General features: G+C 44.3%; 1 protein-coding gene across 1 annotated transcript in view; it reads right to left on the reverse strand.

Moving 5' to 3' along the window:
* ABL1 (ABL proto-oncogene 1, non-receptor tyrosine kinase) overlaps positions 1-16,269 on the reverse strand; it is a 78,080-nt gene extending 61,811 nt beyond the window's left edge. The window contains exon 1 of the mRNA XM_032130593.1: positions 15,413-16,269. Within this exon, the coding sequence (XP_031986484.1) occupies positions 15,413-15,548 (136 nt within the window). The 5' untranslated portion in view covers positions 15,549-16,269. The remainder of the gene's footprint in view (positions 1-15,412) is intronic.
* Positions 16,270-20,700: the final 4,431 nt, after the last annotated feature.

Genomic DNA, 20,700 nt, shown 5'->3' on the forward strand with positions numbered 1-20,700 from the left:
GGGGTATTCAGACTCTGATCTCTCCTATGCCAACTGTCGGCTGAGTGTGAATCCTCTTTAAAACAATAGCTAAGCACCAATGGAGGAAGGGTAATTTCCTTACTGGTACGAGGTCTGATTTTCCCATAGCCCATCCTGACAGGGATCAGCCATCACAGGCATCCAAGAAGTGTGGTGTGGCTGCTACCAGATGAGATGAGCTATTAGGTATGGCCCAGCTCCTACAGGACAGATGTCCTCCCTGCAGTCAATAAGCACAGCCATCAGCCTTGCAGACAGCATCAGCAGCTGGGGAAGTGGGCAGGACACACTAAAATGCCCTTTCTCTCCCTAAAATGGCCAGAATCCTTCCCTCAGGCACCACACCCACGCTCTCACTGTCACTGCCTGTAGATCTTCAGGGACTCCTCTGCCAGGGGTTTCAAACCGACACCTTTTGAAGTGCTACGTTCATGTAAATAAGCAGTTTTTTTAAGAACGAATTAGTTGAGCATATTCTATGAAGTTATTTCATTTGTTTTTGGTCCTGTTCATTTATTCCAATCTGCTGCACCTTCCCTTGGAGAGGTTATTAAATGTTCTGCTAATGGGCGCCAGCACTCGTTTAATTCTTCCTAATGAATGTATGAGTGAGTAGTGGAAGCTATTATGTAGGGCTTAATAAAGGGCGGGAAGGAATTTCCTAAAATTTATTGCCACAGGCTGCTGCTTGAAGATAAAATAAATGGTAATTGCTTGGAACAGGAAAGAGGAGGATGATAAAATGTCCCCAGACATGAGGTAAAAAAAATACCAAGTGCTCCGAACCAAAATCTCAAAGCCCGAAGGATCATGAAGGCAAGATGGCCTCCTCCAGCTTTAGCTTTTTGATAATCCTTAAGACTTTTCCTTTGAATATGGATGCTGAAGGATGAACTCGATCTCAGCTGGAATGGTTATTTTATGACACAAAAAAGACATATTAAAAAAAGGCATTAATTCAGACTGCATTTTATGAAAATAATATTTGTAGGAAAGAGACAATGTAGAGGAAATGGAAGGACAATGTTTCTGGACTATTGAGTCCAGAAATACAATTTTCCCTCAAATACAGGCTTTGAAGATTGAAGGAGACACGTGTAACATTTTGCTACAATTATGTTTCTTCTTTCCCACCGCTGTGTTGGTCAGGGTTCATGGAAGAAGAGATATTGCCAAGACATGAACCTGTGCATTGTTTCTTCAATTTCTACGTCTGTTTGTTAAAGGAGATAAAAATCTGCAGGCTGGATGAGAAAAAGTGTCTGAACTGGAAGTCCCCAGTGCCTGTCCTGCTCCAAAGTGCTGCAATCACACCACCAGCCTCCTGGCAAGCTCCAGGTCAGGCCTCAACAACTGGTGAGAACAAAGTGGAAATCTAAGCCCCATCCCCTGTAATTGCAATGTAGGAGAAAAACACCGGTTTTCAAAACAAAGCTTCTCGTTATAACTCACAACAGCATCCTGTCCACATAATCCTTCAGGCTTCGTTCAGATAGAGGGATCCAGTCACACAGATGAGTTTGGCTAAAAACTTTGATCCATCTCATCAAGAAAGCTAAAAGTTTCCCAAGAACAAGTCTGATTTTCTGGTTCCACTGAGCTGTTGGAGGGGTATTTTGCACCTTAGAGACTGGAAAAGTGTTCTCTACCATCAGGCTGTTCAGGAGTTACACCAATTATAATTACAGAAGCAGTGATCAATAGCTCAAGGGTCACAGGCTGTGGTGGGAGAGGAGAGCAGGGATGTCAGGGATGTCTGGATGACACTTTACCCAAGTGCCACCGGCCTTTCAAGTCCAGCTGTCCCAAAAAGGACACTGCCAATCTCTAAGGACTATCCTCCCAAAATGCAGCAAGAAGGAACAAGTACAGAAAGATGCCAAAATATCGATTTGAGTGGGCAAAGCAGCCATCTCCCTTTACTTAAAGGGGCAGAAAAAGAAATACTATTTTCAATAGTAAGCTAATATATCCAAGAATTTAAAAGCTGACCTGAGAAGAAAAACAAGATTAGGTTTGCTCTTTTTTGCTGCTTTGGGAAGACAAAGCCCCTCTCAGAAAACCACCATTTTTCATGCCAGCTTTAACTATCTTAAAGCCAGGGAAAAAAGGATAAAATCCAATTTTTCTTTCTTAAATCCTTGGCAGGTCACCTGCAGGAGCAGGCCAACAGCTTTTCTAGGAGGCAGTAAGAAATTAGTACTTTCTTTTCTAAACAAGGATTTCAGTTGCTTCAGCTCAACAGCAGGATTTCCATAGTCTTACACAATACAAAGGAATCACTCAACCTGCAAGAGCATCCAATTTGAAAATGGACAGTTGTTTCTCCAAGAGAAAAAGCAACAAATGGATAGAGACAAAGAAAACCAACAACAAACAACCCCAAAATAATCAAAACAAATAAAAATAATCAGCTTTAGCACACTGGAAGACAAAAGGTGAGCAGTTACAAGATGAGTGAAATATCAGGGGATATACAACACAGATTTTTGAAGGATTAAAAAGGATCAAATTTGGGTGGCTATAGGATAGGCATCTACTAGAGAGCATTATCCAGGAACAGTTTAATCTTCCCCCACTCCAATGAATAAATCAAAGCCAAATAAACGTGCACAGCATTCTATTTTGGCATCAATACCTGTACAAAAGGCAGAGCTTCCAATTTAAACCAGCAAACACAAACTATTCCATCTCTGAGGACCTTCAAGCACTTCCACACTTTTAACCCTCTTCCCCTTCTACGAAGAAATCTTATAACCAATTTATATGGGTTACAGAGCAAGAAGTTGCAGCTTTATGATGATAAAGAACATAAAGATGAAGGATCTGGTTTTGACTTAGGAACAATCCAAGCAGGTACTTGTTAACTACCTGTGATGCTGTTCCCTGCTGCAAGGAATAACACAGCATTTCATCTGCCTCAGTACCTGTGCACCGCTGGAATCACTCCCTACACAAACCTCAATTACCCAGCCTGAAAATATACATTTTATATATCCAAGGACAATCCCAGCACTGAGGAGAAATTATTGAAAAAAATCTCAATTACTCTTCGCAACATAACACTGATGTTGGGAGTGAAGAAAAAGCTGCTTTTCTTTCTGTATTATTTGGTCTGCGTTTGGTAGCACATCGCAACTGTGTGCAAGAGCCAGATGTGGGAGGAAAAGTGGAGGTGGCACAAGGGAAAGCAGGATCCAAGGCCCCGGTCGTGGTTTATCTGTGGTCTCACAGTAACAGGAGCTCTGTCACCCAGGCTGGCTCGCAGCCACCCCCGCAGCAGGAAGCGGCAGAAGAGCCCGGGAGAAGCCGTGAACATTTCCATAGCTCTCCTCCCCCATCCCTGTTATCTGCTTTTACTTGTGCATCTCATAAAACACCCCCAGGCCAACCCATGGCAAGGCCAGCTCCTCAAGCCAAAGCTTCATAAAACATCCCAGGTATGATCCCGGGCTAAAAGCAATTCCCTCACCACAGCTGCAAACCTTGGATGCTCAGATTGACATGTCAGCCTCTGAAACCAAGAGTCAGGACGGGTGGTTTGTACTCCAGAGGAGTGGGAAGTGCTGCATGGCATGAGGAGGTGAATTCCAACATCCCTGGCTCCAGCAGGGCTTTGTTTGGGCAGGAGCTGCATTCACACAGCTTGGCCCACCTTGGAGTCAAGGTGTAGGTGCACTGACAGAACTTAGCAAAAGCTCTCCCACAGACCTCCTCCTCCACCCCTTTTTTGCCTGAAGTATTGCACTCAGATTGGTTTTTTTAAACACTTTTTTTGATGGGGAGAGAGGCACAAGGAGAAATGTCCAATATACTCGAATCCAGTTTGTTGTAGTCAAAAGAAATCCATTTGTTCAGCTTTGCATTCAGCATCCTTGTGATGATGATTTTTAATAGCACTGCTTATCTGGACCCATTTTAAATAATTCAGAATTTGGTTACAAGTCAGGAATGCACCCTGCAATTACCTTTTGAGTGAGTCCTGTCAGGTAAGACCTTACTCTCCAGAGGAGGCTGCAGAGCTCCCCTGGACTCATCCCTTATGGATCCTGCACAAATTGACACCTCCACATGGCTGACCACAGATACCAGCAGAACACACTGCAGCAAGACAAAGAGAATTCAAATCCAAGTGTGATTGTGTAAGACTGTAGTAAAGAGGTCTTGGAGTAGAAAACAGCACCTTTACTTGCACAGGGTTAGTTTTACTCCTAAAAATTTTAGAAGTTAGTACATTTTTAAAATTCAGCTGCTAGCAATTCCAATTTGAGAATCATAAAAAGTACTATATTAATAATTGAAATGTAAAATGCCTGTCTGATTCACTCCAGCCCTCAGTCCCCCTCCCCAAAGGGCTTGTTTGCCTTAGGGGAGCATTTCACAAGCAGCACATCAACTTTCTGAAATACGACTTCAGCAGATGAAAGCCTCATAACCACAGAAGAGCCGCCGTCCTTCTACAGCTGGAATTTTAAAAGCTGTGACATCCATGGAGCAATTTAAAGGTAGAATGGCCAAAATAGTTCAGCCCAACCAAGCACTGTGGCTACCATCCCATGTAGTTATTTCAGAAGTGGCTCACCAGCCATCTCCCCATTTCAGCCACAACATCCACCCGTTATCTCCCGGCAGACAAAGTTCCGCCGCCGCCGCCCTGACTCATGGGCACCGGGGTGACGAGGCACCCTCAGCACCGGCTGACTCAAGACTGTCCATGGCCATGAAGTGTGTCTCATTCCAGGGGCTCCACATCATCCTGCTCCAGAGTCCTGCTGAAGCCCACCACTTCCTAATTTGGGAACGCTGCAGATGACATAGATGTCTGAGCTGGAAAGCGACTGCTCTGTTGGTCTGTGTCTTTCACCTCGATGTTTTTAATGCCTCTGTAGTTAGGCAGGACTAAATGATGTGGGCATGGCCAACACAAAGCAATACTCACTTTTCTGGGGAAAAGTAACCCAAGTTAACAAATTAGAACAAAAACACTTCACTGGATTTGTGCTACTTATTCCTATGAGTGGAATGTAAGTATTTCAAGTTAACATTTCACAGTTCTTTGAATCCTTACCTGATAATAAATGCAGCACTGATCTATTTTCATTTAATGTTTTTCAAATCCTGTGTTTTTAACCACAATTACAAAGTCACACTGCTGCTCAGTGAAGTTCACAATTCCTCTCAGGAGAGGTCAGCTTATCAACATTGCAGCAGGTCTTCAATGAAATGTCATGCACTGCCTCTGCTTTGCAGAGGCAAAACTGCAGTCACCAAGATGATTACATTAACATTTCAAGCTAGCATTTGCCTCCAAAAATCCAACCTTTCTTATTCTAATTCATCCTTTTGGTTGGCTCAAAATATTACCCGCTTAAGAGGTAGCTGAGTGTGTTTTGCTAACCAGCCACAGCCTTCAGGATTTGGCCCTCTCCAGACCCACTGCTGCAGCAAGTCCACAATTAACTCCCAGATTATGTCTCCAAGTTGTATTTAGCAAGCACAACAACCCACACCACACCTGGTGGTGTACCTGTGGTCATAAAAAGCCTTTTCTACCCCCACTTTTCAGCAGAGCAAGGTAAAACCCACCAGCAGTTCTCACAGTGAGGGCTAAATTAGACTGAAGCTTCCCCAACACATTTTTTTTTTCCTAATGACATGGAATTTGAAAGGTTGAGCAACACTTACACTGTCTAATGTGATCACCTCATAACAATAATTACTACTTAATACCTGAAACATGATAGCACCTTGACATCCAAACCTCAGTGTGGGAGGCACTATTTAGACACAACAGACAATCTGCAGAGCCCAGGGAAATTGCAGCTTCTATATGAACATCAACAGTATCAAATGATGGGAAGAGCCTTGTCTTCCCTCCAGTTCATTTCCTGTAAAGGACATCTATTTTCTATTAAATAGCTCCACGTTGAGAAAAAAAAAGAATGTATATAGCAAACACATTTAGTGCAATCCATCAATAAGTCTCGTAAGAAGTAAAGGTTTGGCTGCAGAGACTTTCAAATGCAGCTTCTTATCTATCCAGCTAAATATATTAAAGAAGAAATAACAGCTTGGCATTCATTCAAAATTTTTCATTTGAGCTTTCCTAAGTTATTTGCAAACATGAGATGTAGCCAGACAACAATAGCTCTAATAGCTGTTCCAGTTATTCAAGCTAAAATGGGACATCGTTTTTAAATGAACATTACGTGTAGTCAGACTTACATAAGGAATGAAAAGAACTTAGAGCCAATAAAAATAATAAAAATAAAGCCCAATTTGCACACACCTATTTATAGCTTAAACTATTTTGCTAGATACACTAAATCATCTTCGTTATTATAAAATTCTCCCACACAAAAGAGATTTGAGTAAAATAGAGTATTACTAGATTACAGCTTTGCTTTTGTAAGCATTGTTAAGACTTCATAACAATTTAACTCCACAATTAGCTCTGTGAGAGCAATTCTGACATTCAGACAACACCAACTGTGTAAATAACTGTCACAGGCTGAATTTGTTTCCAGATATTCCCTCAGCATCCTTGCCAGCAAAAGCTCACGTTCACAAATGCTGAACTCAATGCTACAAGAAGATTTACCAAATCAGTTTCTAAACCAAGAGGAATCTAATATTTAATATTAATATTAGGAAAGTATTTCTGTTTTAAAAAAGTCAGTGCAGCATAACAAAAGAAGTAGGGGTATTAGATCAAATGCAGAAGATATCAATAAGTGAAAAGGAATGCAGAACTGAAAACTATTTCTTTTTTTTTTTTTTTTTGAAACAAAGAACGGGCTGAAATGGAGCTTGAGGAGAAGAGGGAGCAAGATTTTCCCATTAACAGTGAAAGCAAACATCACCTACCAACCTTTTTTTTCATCAGCAAGCAAGCACATAAAGATTACAGGTTCTAATAGTATCTAAAAAGACTTGACAGCCACAATTTCTGAAACCCACGGTTGTCACTTCTGACCCTGGTGCTCACCATTAAACTTTTGCTCATTTCCAAGATGCTTCTCACTGCAGGGATTGTTTTAATCAGAGCAAGTTAGTGAAGAGTCACAGAAGACATCTGGTGGCCAGTGCCCCAAATGACAATTTCATTTGCTTTACACCTTTGTAATAAACCTTACATTTTAATTAAGTAAATAATTTTAAACACTTTAAATTAATTAAATAATTTTATTCACAAAAATCCAAGTGAAAACAGTTGTGTTTACTGCATAACAGCCCTGTGATAACTCTCTGTGGTCAGTCCAGGAACTGAGAACTTGGGAACAGCCCTTCATCAGGTATGTTAAATGAGGCAGAACCTAACAAGCAGCCTTTGAATTTGGGCAACTTGAACATGAATGACATAGCAAACATTTCCTGAAAGCCCAAAGAATTTCCTATTTAAAGTTTCCATGTCTTTATCCCACTACCATTTCACACATTCAGCCTCTGGAAAAACAACCTTGTTTATTTTGGGAACACACACACAAAAAAAAGTCCGTGAAATAGCCATCAGTTCCCCCAGGTGTGGATTGGCAGGAGATTAGCTCACTGGGGTCACTATAAAACCTGACAGAGCTCATGTGTGTGTGTTTTGGTAGATTCTGGATGCGCAGAGCAAGTGAAATTTCCTCCTCTACAGCGTCAGCGTGACGGGAAACACAGGGAACATGCCCAGGTCACTCTGTACTTCCAGCAGAGATGGACATTGGACAGGGAACAAACAGCAGGTCAGCAAACGGGGGAATCCTGTCCTCCAGCAAGCCTTGCCATCCAAACCCCAGGCATTTAACAGGCAGCAGAGTATGTAATTCAATAAAGTCTTCATCCCACATTATTCCCAGTTTCTGAGGCCATCACTCCCTCTTTGATGCAAATGTGGAGTGCAAACCACAGCAGAGGAACATTGAGCCTTTTACTATTTCATGAGCTCTAAGGAGAGACTGGACTAAAAAACACTTGCTACTGCTCAGACAGCACTTCAAAGGAGGAATCTACAGAGAGGCAGACTGGACATAGCTCAGGCCCCAGGAAGATGTGGCAGGAATAAGGTAGGAAAAGTCAGCTGAAATGATAAATGCACCAGAATGCCTTAGAAAAGCGTCACTAATGGATAAGCAGCTTCTCAAGGCAGGCGACGTGTAGCAATATTGATTCTTTAATACACACAATGAAACCAAAGTCTTAATGATTAATAATCTGTTGTGAAACTCTATTCATTAGGTAAAAACAGTGCTCAGAGATGACACAACATAAATCAGGCAGTCTCCTCACTCATGAAAGAATGATGAGCTCGCTTACGTCCATGTAAATTAGCAGCAATCACTCTGCATAAAAGCAAGCTCCTGCTTTTCACAACCCAGCTGGTAACAGCCCGGAAAAAATGCTGGGAAAAAAGAAAAACAACACACACAAAAAAACCCCCTAAATCTAATTTCAACACTAATTTCAGAAAGTACTTAAGCAAAAACTAAAGCAAGCTGGTATTCAGGACACACTTGTCCTGGCATTACAAGGAGATGTGTGGAAAGGGATTCCTCCCAGAGCACAACACACCATTTTAGCAGAATTATATCAAATCTTGCCATGAGCATGATGAAACTTCCAGCCATTTCACAAAAATTTATACTTAATATCTAAGTGCAACGCTCGCATTAAACACAGAACTTTAAAGAAAGGCCAAAGTTAAGAACTAAGATCTAAGTAAGAACTAATTTAGTTAAGAACTAAGGAAAGACATTGCCTTAGGCAGCTTTACTCACTAAAATTGAATGTTCATTACCTTTTTGCCCAAGAATCCTCCTTAAACCAATTAAACGGACACTCTGGCAAGCAGATTAATAACCTCTACAGATTGTTTAGATCGATCTTCAATCAACATAGAGCAGAGTAAGAGCTGACTGATGAGAGACTCACAGAAGCAAAGAAACAAGAGTCCCTCTTGCTTCTGCTGGAACTGCTCTGGATATTCCTACAGCAATGGACTTCTGGGATTCACAACAGACCTTTTCTAAGGAGACTAACTACTTCTCACAAGAATGGCACAGCATGGCTGAGCGCTGCTGGGTGCAGACACCGGTGCTCCTCACACAGCTCTTAACAGACACAGCAGAGAGAAGGCAGCCCCTTCCCCCGACAAAGAAAAGAAAGCAAAGTCCATCTGCAACAGTAACTCCAGAAGGCCATTAGCATTTCAGACACTTCCTTCAGTCTCTGTAAATGCAAATCAGAGTGTTTTATACAGCTGAAAGAGATGGCACCTGCAACGCACCCAATGTCCACCCACACAGCACCATGGTCATCCAGGTTTTAAACTTTACAGGGTGGATCAAGTACACTGAGGGAGCTGCAGGAATGTCCTGGTGATGCTAAAATACTCCAAAACTCAAGGCAGGGTGCTATGAACTTTACTGACCACAACACTGGTATCAGCTGGGTGTTAAGAGCTGGACTAACTCCTGCAGCCCTGCACCACCCCTGCCTGATGTCAGCTAAGAGCACTCCTCACCTGGCACCTGCCAAGGCACTGGTTACAGTCCCATCCATACCAGGGCTATCAAAACGCTATCCCATTATTTCTTGTCTGCTTTACCACAGCTCCTACAAGCACAGCTGGAAACACATCCCTGTTGTTCCAAGGCACAACCCATCAGCATCCCCACCTTGAAGTGACAGTCAACAGCACAGGACTTTCCAAGGCCACTTTCACCCTTCTGCACCCTCATGATTTGCCACATGCCACAGAGCCTGACCCTGAGAGCACCAGGGATGAAATCCAGGATTGTCAACTCTCAGCAACAGGACTGTGTCAACTTCACACTTTCAAGCTTAAGATTTAAACTTTTCAATGTAAAATACTGCGAGCTTGATGGTAAATGTTGAGGTGTGCTGAAGAGATGATCACCTACAAGGAAAGATTTCTATTCTAACACCCTGCAGCTTTCTCTTGCCTCCCTGTCCTGATTTCCTACCATAGCCTTCCCTGTTAAAAATTGTAAATAAGAAGCAGAACTAGCATAATCTGTTCATGAAAGCCTGGCATATGAGCAACTGCTACCTATTTGTCATGAAGGAGATCAACTGCTTAAATATGGCAAGTTATCAAAGATTAGTCAGTGCACAAAACAGAACTGCTTTTGCCCAGGAAAGGGATTAGCCTTTCCCCATCATCATCATCATCCACCTCGGTTTGTGGAAAAGCAGTTTAGAAAGTCTTATGTCTCTTTCCAAACATATTCCAACCACAGATCAAGTTTTGTGGAGGAGCTTCTTAGCAAAACCTAGTGGTATTTGATAATTGGAGCAGTCAAAAATACAGCAAGCATTTTTTATCATGAAAAGGGATATAGTCAGAGGCCATAAACAAATCTGCATTCGGCATGCAGCAGATGTCAGCATTAACCAGGCTAATACTGAGGCACAGTGAAGTTGGATACAGAAGCAATGATCCCAAAAGCCAGGGATAAGTCTCTCCTAATAGAGATGGAAATTGAAATTTGGGAGCTGCCAAATCTCCAGCCTAACAATGAAGAAAGTTTTGTCAGTTCAGAATGAAGACCTGAAATACTGAAGGCAGACTCTAAAAAATGGATTCCAATTAGGCCAGTGCTAACAATCCAATTTCAGGTGAATGGTCTAAAGTGGAGTCCACAGTAGTAAAGCAGTTTCTTTGAAGTCTCAGGTTTCGCAGTTGGTGAAGCAGAGACAAAGTATAAAAATGCCCTGAGGTACAATGGAAAGAGATAAATGCAGAGGGGTTTAAGTACATGGGTTTGAAGAAACAGTTCTAGTATGGAAGGAATCTCATTTAAATCATTTCCATGTATGGGCAATTGACTATCTAATAAATGTATATTGCATATAACGAATACATATTGAGCTCGCTTGTAGGATAAAGGATAATGAGTACAAAAATCAGACCTTGAAGATGATCTTGTTCCAAAACCCTGCCATGGGCAGGGACACCCTCCACTACCCCAGATTGCTCAGAGCCCCATCCATCCTGGCCTTGGACACTTCCAGGGATCCAGGGGCAGCCACAGCTTCTCTGGGCACCCTGTGCCAGGGCCTCCCCACCCTCACAGGGCAGAATTTCTTCTCTATATCTAATCTACCCTCTATCAGTTTGAAGCCATTTCCCCTTGTCCTGTCACTCCAGGCCCCTGTCCAAAGTCCCTCTCCAGTTCTCTTGGAGCCTGTTTAGGCACTGGAAGGGGCTGTAAGGTCTTCCTGGAGCCTTCTCTGAGGCTCTGAACACCTCCAGCTCTCCTAGCTGTCTCCAGAGCAGAGGGGCTCCAACCCCTGGAGCATCTCCATGGCTTTCTCTGGACTCTTTCCAACAGGTCCATGTCCTTCCCATGCTGGAGACAGCACTGCAGGTGCAGTATCAGCACAATGGAGTAGAGGGGGGAGAATCTCCCCCCTTGCCCTGCTGCCCACACTGTGGGATGAGCCCAGGATATGGTTGGAAATGATTATAATGTAATTTATTTGCTTTCACAATTCAAACACTTGAAACATGAAATTTAACAGCATAAAACAAGATATATTATTAAACATAGACCCTTAAAATTTTATTTTTAATCAATAATGTAGGAAAGGGTACTTTTAATTGTTGAGATTTTTCCCCACAGTGAACTGTATAGGGCACATCTCCAACTGGCAGCTGTGGCAAGCTGGTGCTATGGATCCATTTTGCACAATTGCTTCCTAATTAAAGCAGTAAAACTTTCAGCACCCTTGTAAGAAAAAGAGTTCAGATCTAATATGACAGAGACTGTAGTTGGCTGACTTCAGCTATATTCAGCACTAAAGGTATAAAAAAATGGACCCAGTTCTGCAGTTTATCTCTCTTTACAGTGAGGTAAACAGCTCATTTAAGCTTCCCTATCACTCACCTGCTGGAAGAGAAACTCTAAGACCACATTCTATCACTATGAAAAGGCCATTTTTGTCTGAGTGCTTTATCAGTTTCTTCCTCACCTCAGCATCACATATGTAATGATTAGACTTCATTTTTTAAGCCTTCAAGTGCTGCTTTTGCTTGGAGATACTGTTCAGCCAAGATGCTTCAGGGAATCTGCTCATCATTCAGTGCAGCAACACCTCCACATGACAGTCAGAGAAGGTGTGGTGTTTGCCAGTCACTCCAGTCAACTCCTGCCTACTCTGGGACCAGAGCTGAGCCCTGTGGGAACATACCTTTCTTTTCAGAAGTTTGAGTTTTGCCGAAATTAACGTTCTGGAAAGGCACAGGATACACTAGTGTGCAAATTTCAAGGTGCACTGACAAAGTCTTTCCCATTAACTGTCTCTACTGACCACAGCTTTTCTTTCAGCTGGATATTCCCAAAAAGCAGTGACTATAAACTCATTTCTCACTAAGCAAAGCAGAGAGAAAGAAGCAAACTTTGCCTTTATAATTCCTCTCAAGTTCAAGCTTGCAAGCAAAATGTGAGCTGGAGTAATGTGCAGGGTGAAATTTGTAAAATCCCAGCAAGGGCTACTCTGCTGCCCCGGGTAACGACACGAGCATGAACTCCAGCTTGTAAAACACCCTCCATGGGGAAAGTAACAGCACAAAGAGAGAAGACCAAAACTTGCCCATAGATTACTTTTTTCCCCTTAAGGCACTCCTCAATTGTCAGCTCATGACAAAATTTAGAGCCTTTCTGCATTATTCTCACAGAGCATTTGAGCACCAGCAGAGCTGATTTCTGGCCAGTTGCCTCCTTGGCTTTTCAGAAGCCTCTCAGTGTGTTGCTTTGGGTGCTACGGAGAGTGCGACGACCGAGAAATGGAATTACTTTCCTGAAAGTTATTTTGCCTTACGCAGTTAGTACCTGATAATATTCACTAACCCTTTCAGCTAAAATCTGAAGCAGTCCAGACCTTCCACTAAGTGCCTGCTGAATGAGCCTCACTAGGACTTTGCAGGTAGTGGTCTCACCAAAACAGGATCATGAATACCTTTATAAAAACACAACCCTAAAAGGAGAGCCCTGCCACCAAAAGTTCCACTTCTTTTGTTTGTTTTATCATGGGCTTTAATACACAAGAACTTCAGACAAGTACATTTAAGAATTCACCCGTCTCTAGGGGGTTAAGTGGCCCACCATGGAATTTCTCCTTAAGCATTTCTTAGTCACGAAAAGCCAGAAACACGGTTTTCTTGGGACAGACTAGTACTCACAGTGTGACAGAGAAGCCAGATACAGTGTCTGGTGTTTAGAAGAAACTGTGTGATGACAGTACTGAAAGGCAAACGTGCAAATATTTAAGCCCTGAAAAAACACCAATTTTATTTTTATGAACAACAGCCCATGGCACATTATCTCAACAGGACTGAAGGCATTAAATACTGATCTGTTCATTAATTATAAAGTATGTCAGTCTATGTATTTCAAAGACAAACTACTGAGAGGAAAAGGAAGAGCTTTCTAAAATGAACTTTCTTCCCCTCTTAATTTGTCCAGATATTTTAATATAGCATTTTTCAGGACAGGAGCAGCCCAAATTCAAAAGAGAGCTAAACAAAAAATGGTGATACTGCCTTCTACTGCCAGGACTTGGAAGAACCTTTTCATCCACTCAAAGGAAGAAACTTTTCCTCATGCGTATAAGCGAGGCTGATCTTTTGCAGTTCTCTTAACAGATGTCCTAGCCCTGATGTCCTCTTTCAAGTTTATTCTTTTCTAAATCAAGACACCACGGTCTCTCGTGGACATATGGCACACGGACATTAGAGATGCCATTTTTCCTCGTGAATGTGCTGGGATCTGCTGACCTCAGGTCACACTGGCAAGAAGTTACCATCTGCCTATTGCTGTTAGATGATCAAAAAGGAGCGTTTCTGGCTCTTCTGCTACAGCAAAACACCAAAGGGACTAAGAATATTGTATTGCTTGCAGCTAGTGCTCTGGCTGTATCTCATCTGACCTTGAAACTCTGTCCAAAGTAGGAAAAGCAGGAACGGAACTGGGGGTGGAGGAGTGGGTATATCACAGGACTGAAAGCAAGGAAAAATCCAGCAGCAGGTTTAACATCAGAGGGCCAAGTCGGCCTTTATACTCTCTTTATACTTCCCTTAATTACCTCAAGTTCCTCAGCACACAGAGATTGTGGGGGAAAATAAAACATTAAAGTAACTCAAAACAGTATTTCAGCAGAGCAGTACAAACCTAGGATCTCTGTGTGTTTGTTGAACACTGCAGAGAATTTCTTGGGCTCTTCTAGAAACACAGAATGAGAAAAAGTTTGAAAGCAAAGCCCTTAAAAGTAAGAACAAATCAAAACTTTTCCTGTAACTAGATTCTGTTCTCAGACACAGCAAATATTTCAATTTTTAGTTATATGAAGATTACAGATGCAGTTTTGTTTTGTTCACAGATAATCCTCCTCTGCAGGACAAAACTGTTGCAGAAGCTTTGTCAAAATCACATTCTCCAGCCAAAGACAGCGGCCAGCAGCACATCATCTCCGAGAACGTTAGAATTAAAAAAGTGTTGTGCAAATGCAAGGATTACTGCAGAGAGTTTCAGCAAAACAATGCATTTCTGCACCTCACTTCTGTAGAGATGCCTTCAGTTTACAATTTCTTTGTTTTCAGGGTGGTTTTTTGTTTGTTTTTTGTTATTTGGGGTTGGGGGGCAGTTGGTGTTTTTGGTTTTTTGTTTTGTTTTGTTGTTGTTGTTTGTTTAAGGAAGAAAATATTTGATGCAGTCACCAAATATACCTCTGAGTCCCACTGAGTTTTTCATCTGGCTTCTTTTCTAAGATTCTGAACTCCCCTCATACTTTGCAGCAAGTGACAGGGTTGCTCTACCCCAAATTTTTGGCCTCTAGCACTTCAATCCATCACAGCACAGATGAAGGTTTAACCAGCTATGAGAGATCACTAAACAAAGGTGCTCCAAATGCAACAAGAAACTCTTTTCACAACAGCAGTAAGTTCACAAACTTTCCAAAATAAGGGGTTTTTTCCCTTCCAAGTAGCAAAGTCTCTTCGGTAAAGATAATTAAAGAACACCTGTCACTGACCACAGCATGGTCTGTACCATGACACAGACAATTCAAAAAGGATCAAACACTTTCCCAGACTGCAAACCAGGACATAACCAAGGCAGAAATGAGATACTTGTACATCGTTAAAAAGTTACTTCCTTGCATTTCACTTTTAGCTGTACAATAACCTCACCTTAGGTTTCAGGCAATCTGACCCAAGTATTTTCTTAAACAATCACAGAAGAGTTGCATTAAGCAGGAAGGGAAAGAAAACAAGACTTTCATAAAGTACATGTCTGCACCTGTATCTGCTCTGTGGTCTTGAATAAATCAGTATTGTACCTAGCTCAGCAAACCCAAATTAAACCAAATACCAATTGAAACTTCTCACCATGTTCCACGAAGACGTTGCAGTGTGGGCCCGCATGCCTCGATGACTCCTTCTTCCCTGCTCCTTTGATGAAGTGCAGGGCAGGCAGACTTGGCCTCCTTTGGTCCCCAAGAACTTTTCCAGGCTGCTGCCCCATAAAGTAACTCTGGGCAGCCTTTCCCAGGACGAGAAGTTTTTGAAGAAGTCTGTGATCCCTGATCTTCCAGGCTGGGAAGGAATTTTGAAGGAGAAGGTATTTAGGTGGGTGCACTGGCCGCACTCACGGTGGGATAAAGTCACTTGAGGTGAAGAATTAAGACAGACAAATTCCTTCAATGCTCCTGAAGACAGCAACAAGGCTCCTTAGGTGACTTTATGCAAAAAAAAACCGAGTAAAAGTTCCAACCGCTCAGCAATGACCAAGCATTACTAAAGTTTCAGGTTGCCATCTGTAGTGTGTCTTCCACCGGGTAAAGGAGAATTAGTTCATCACACAAGCAAGAAACCACACATAGGCTCACCCAGGGCAGGAAACAGCCATTCCCACCACAACCAGTGTCAAGGTTTCTTTTTTTTTCCTCCTTTTCTTTTGCATAGCATTGAGTTAGCAAAGGCCAAAGAGCCACGGATTTGGCTTCAAGTAGCGCTGAAGTCCAGCAGGGCCAGGTGCGCTGGAACCATGTCAGCTCTCCAGGCGAAGCAGCAGCAGCTCCGGGTGGGCTCCGCACGCTCCCTGGGGAGCGGGGATGGGACGGGGGCTCCTCGGTCACCGGGCTTCGGCTCCTTCCACCGCCGCTACCTCGGGGCCGGGGGGCCCGGCGGGGCCATGGCGGCGTCGGAGCAGCGCTGGGGCGGCCGGGCCGGCGCCCCGTGCCCGCTGCCTCAGGCGGAGCCGGGCGCGGGGCTGCGAGGCCGGGGAGCTCCGGGAGGCCGGTTCCTGCCCAGCAGCCGGGCCAGGGCAGGCGGGGGGGACCTCGCCGGCCGCATCCCCGGGCGGGCGGGCGGCGGCGGGAGCGGGGCCGGGCGGGAGGAGCGGGGCGAAGGGCCGCGGGTACCCCGGGGCTGCGGGACTGGCGGGGGGCGGCGGAGGCGGCGAGGGAGATCCCGGAACCCCCGGGCCGGCGGGCGGGCGGTCACATCCCCTTCCGGCCCCTCCTCCTCCACCGCCCCCGCCTCCCGCCCGGCGCTGCCTGATCCTGGCCCAGCTCCCGGCTGCAGGGACCGGCCGGGCCGGGAAGGGCAGCGGGGAGGGTTCCCGGGGAGAAGCCTCTGTGGAGCGTGGCCGGCAGGGCGAGGGAGGGGATCCTCCCTGTACTCGGCCCTGGTGAGGCACATCTGGAGTGCTGTGCCCAGTGCTGGGCGCCTCAGGACGAGATGGGCAAGGAGCTGCTGGAGAGGGTCCTGCGGAGGGCACAGAGAGGATTTGGGGGCTGGAGCATCTCTCTCATAAGGAGACACTGCGAGAGCTGGGCCGGGTTAGTCTGGAGAAGTGAAGACTGAGAGGGGAATCTCATCAATCCATGTAAATATCCACGGCATGTCCGAGGATGGTGCCAGACTCTCTTCAGTAGTGCCTGGTGACAGGATGAGGAGCAATGGCCATAAACTAAAACACGAGAAGTTTCCCCTCAACATGAGGAAGAACTTCTTTAGGTTGAGGGTGGCAGAGCTCTGGAACAGGTGCCCGGGGAGGGCGTGGAGTCCCCCTCTCTGGAGACATTCCAAACCCACCTGGGCACATTCCTGTGTCACCTGCTCCAGGTGACCCTGCCTTGATCTCCAGAGGTCCCTTCCAACCCCAACTAATCTGTGGTTTTGTGAAAAAAAACCTCTGAGGGGAGTGAGGGACTGAGCAGGGGTTGGGGGTCAGTGAGAAATGGGGGGGAAGAGGAGGGTAAGGTGAGCCATGAGGAGGCAGCGAGGGGAGAGATGAGGGAATGGGGCTGGGGGAGATAAAAGTCCCTCATGACTTCCAAAGTGAAGTCATGAGAGTGCCATGAAGGGGTCTAAGGGGAAGGAGAGGTGGATGGAGAGAGCATGAAGGGGAAGGTGAGGAAAATTGAAGCCAGATAAGGCCCCAAAAAGCTCAAGTGAAATTCTCTACCACTTTACAAAGGCCACCCAAGTTGTTTTCCAACCGATCTGGCTCTGCAGGCGTCTCACAGCCCCTGGCCAGCTCCGGACCCTGGATGCTTGCAGAGATGGACAGGGAAGAAAAGATCCTTACTGGATCAGCTCTGTGCACAGCCATCAGCTTTCCCACAGCCAGGAATCTGTCACCCTGCTTGCACAAAGGACTTCACTTCCTTATTAATGCTGTCAGCATATGCAGAACTCGATACCAAAACCAGCCATTGAGGCCAGTGAATGTGACAATTAAAAAAAATATTTTATTGACCTATTTTTGTGCACCATTCGGTACAAAGATGGAGGTAAACTCCTGAATCCTTCAGCATGCACTGAGAGTTCCCTAAGCTAAAGAGCAGATGGTGGTGCTGAAGATATTTAGTTTTTCATACATTCTCCAGTTCACCTTGGGGATAGAAGAGGGTCAAGGCAGCAGCTTGAGGTCAAGGTGTTTTGGTCAAAGGTCTGTGGTTGCTCCCACTCGACAACAGGAGAACACACAATTGCAATTCTGTGCTGTAGCCTCCTGCTCAGGGCAACCATCAGGACACAGAGCAGCTTGTTTATGCTGACTCCTCCCTTGTGACAAATCCAAACACACTCCATGTCTCCTACGCCATATTCAAGGTCTCTGGCAGACCTGTATTTTTCATCTTCTAACAATAGCATCCAAAATGTAGCACTTCATACAGCCCTGCAGGATCTTCCACCTCTGCTGTGCCAGGCTGCTCCTACATCACTAATTCTTAGTCAGGAGACTGAGCTCAAACCATTTCCATTGGATTTCTCCATCAATGGCTCAATTTGCAGGTACTGAGGCTGTTTGTGCTGCACACACACAGGAGAGAGAAATTCTGATACATCGTGCTGAGACAAATCCAGGGTCACATCTCTTGAACTCCGCAGAATTTCTCCAGGTTTATCTCAGTAATGGAGATCAGCCTCTCACCGAGGTGATCTAACCCCCTGCTCGGCTCCCATGGATTGAAGTAAAGTGAGGAAATGAAGTTGTCTGTCAGCACAGGCCAAGCAGCACAAGAGAAATTTGTTACAAAACCCGGTACCAACCATTCTTCACTGAAGAAGTTACTCTCTTTTGGGTCTGACTGGAGCATCCTGGATAATCTCTCCTACCACGGCAGGGCTGAAGCAGAGTAAACTCCAGAAGACAACCATGAGTCCACGATACTCAGAAAACCTTCACCAAATTAAGCAAAAGTAATTGCAAATATGCTGGACTTCATAGAATCACAGAACTGTTTGGGTTGGAAAGGACCCTAAAGGCCATCGTGTTCCACCCCCCGGCCACAGGCAGGGACATCTTCCACTAGATCAGGTTGCCCCTTGAACACCTCCAGGGATGTGCTGTGGATGGTACAGGCTGTAACTATGCTCTTCCCTGGCTCACCTGAGATCTGTGCAGATGAATGCATTTACTTTTTATTTAACAGACCAGGTGAGTTTGTCATTCAGGCCAGCAGGCAGTTATTCCTTCCGATGCTGTGCAAGCATAAGCAGCAAAGTGGGGCAGGTTCTTTGCCAGCAGTTCCCAGCCTCTTTCCACTCAGCAGTTTCTCCAAAAGCATTTCCTGTTTCCCAGAGCACTGCTGTAGTTAATGTGGGACAATACGCAGGCAGATGAGTCAGGTGGTCACTCCCAAATGTCACAGCAAGATACCTGCCTTCTTCCCCTTCCTGAAGGGTATTACATTTGCTGTCCCCAACCCTGCTGCCAGTTTTTGTGAACATGGTTGTCTCATGTTAAACTTGGAAGTTGCCCAGTAGATTCAGAAATTGTCAGAGAAGACAGAGACAGAAAAGTTGTGTGAATCCAGAATAAATAAAAAAACTGACAGAATGTTTTTTCAATCAAGCCTGTGTACAATGTATGATTTTTTTTTCCTAAGAGATACTTCAGTACTTTTTCTGTTTACCTCCCATTAAGTGTGGTATACTTCACCCAGCAGCTGCAGTGACGTTTTCTTCATAACAATACCTTAAAAGCTTCAACCTCTTCACCAAATAATAAAACTTAGCATGTTAATTAACAGTCCTCAGGAACCTGAGACAACCGTTTCAAGATGTCTCTAATCTCAGTGGGATTTCAGTCTCTTCTCAGGTCTGCTCAAAGCTTTTTATTTGTACCATTCTCAGCTGAACAGCAAAACTGTGCACGGATGAGACAGAAGTAATGCAATAAGCAGCAGTAATTGGATTAATAACCCATTAGCACAAATTTAAAATCCCAGTGGTTATTCCTAGGAGTAAAGGAATTCTTCCTATTAGTACATGAACACTGGCACTAAGAAACAAGAAAATTATTTTTGCAGATGAGTGATGTTGTGTTCTCATTCCTACAGGCAGCACTCACCAGCAAGGGAACTAGCTACTAACTCAACTTCTGAGCACATCTGCACCATGTATTAACCCTGGAGTAAGCAGCACAGGAGGTGCTACAGCTGCTTTACAAACAGTGTCAGACTGTTTAATAAAGAAATCAAGTTGATCTGAGCTGTTTTAATGCCTGCATGGGCCTTTTAGCTCCCCGTATAAAAATGAACATTTACTAGGTTTTCCCCACTGCTGCTTTCAACTACTTTTTTTTTTTCCAAACCAGAGAAGCCATAGTTTCTTCCTTTTCACCCTTCCTGCTTAGAGGTTGCCCAGCAAAATCCCACAGACTATTTCAAGAATTCAAGGGGACACTGCTGTTGCTGGCTTGTTGTTACCTGCTGGTTTGCAGAGCTGTCCTGGATAGGGTTGCAGGAACTGCCAGCAATGACCTTGCTGAAGCCTTGTTACAGAATTTAGGTCTTGGCACAGCACTGGCTGAATGTGGAAAGATCAGTAATTACCTTTCATGGTCACGGGGGAAAATACTGAGACCTTTGGTTCCCGCCCATCAGGAAAGATCCATAACCAAACCTCACCAGCTGGTGCTCTTCTTGGGTTTAAAAACAAAAATGCCAGGTATTCAGGAATAAGGGAACTGGATGAGTCACATACTTCCCCCATTTAACACATCATTAATGCCAAAACATCAGGAATGCTACAGCAAGCAGGAGGAATCAGAAAGCTCAGAACTGAAGCAGTCCAAATCTTGAATTGTTTTTCAGTAGAAATCCCTGAATCTCCCCATGTGAATCTTACCATGTGGTAATAAGATAAACAGCTGCTAAACT

This window comes from Corvus moneduloides, chromosome 21 (genome assembly GCF_009650955.1).
Source record: "Corvus moneduloides isolate bCorMon1 chromosome 21, bCorMon1.pri, whole genome shotgun sequence".
Classification (NCBI taxonomy): Eukaryota; Metazoa; Chordata; class Aves; order Passeriformes; family Corvidae; genus Corvus; species Corvus moneduloides.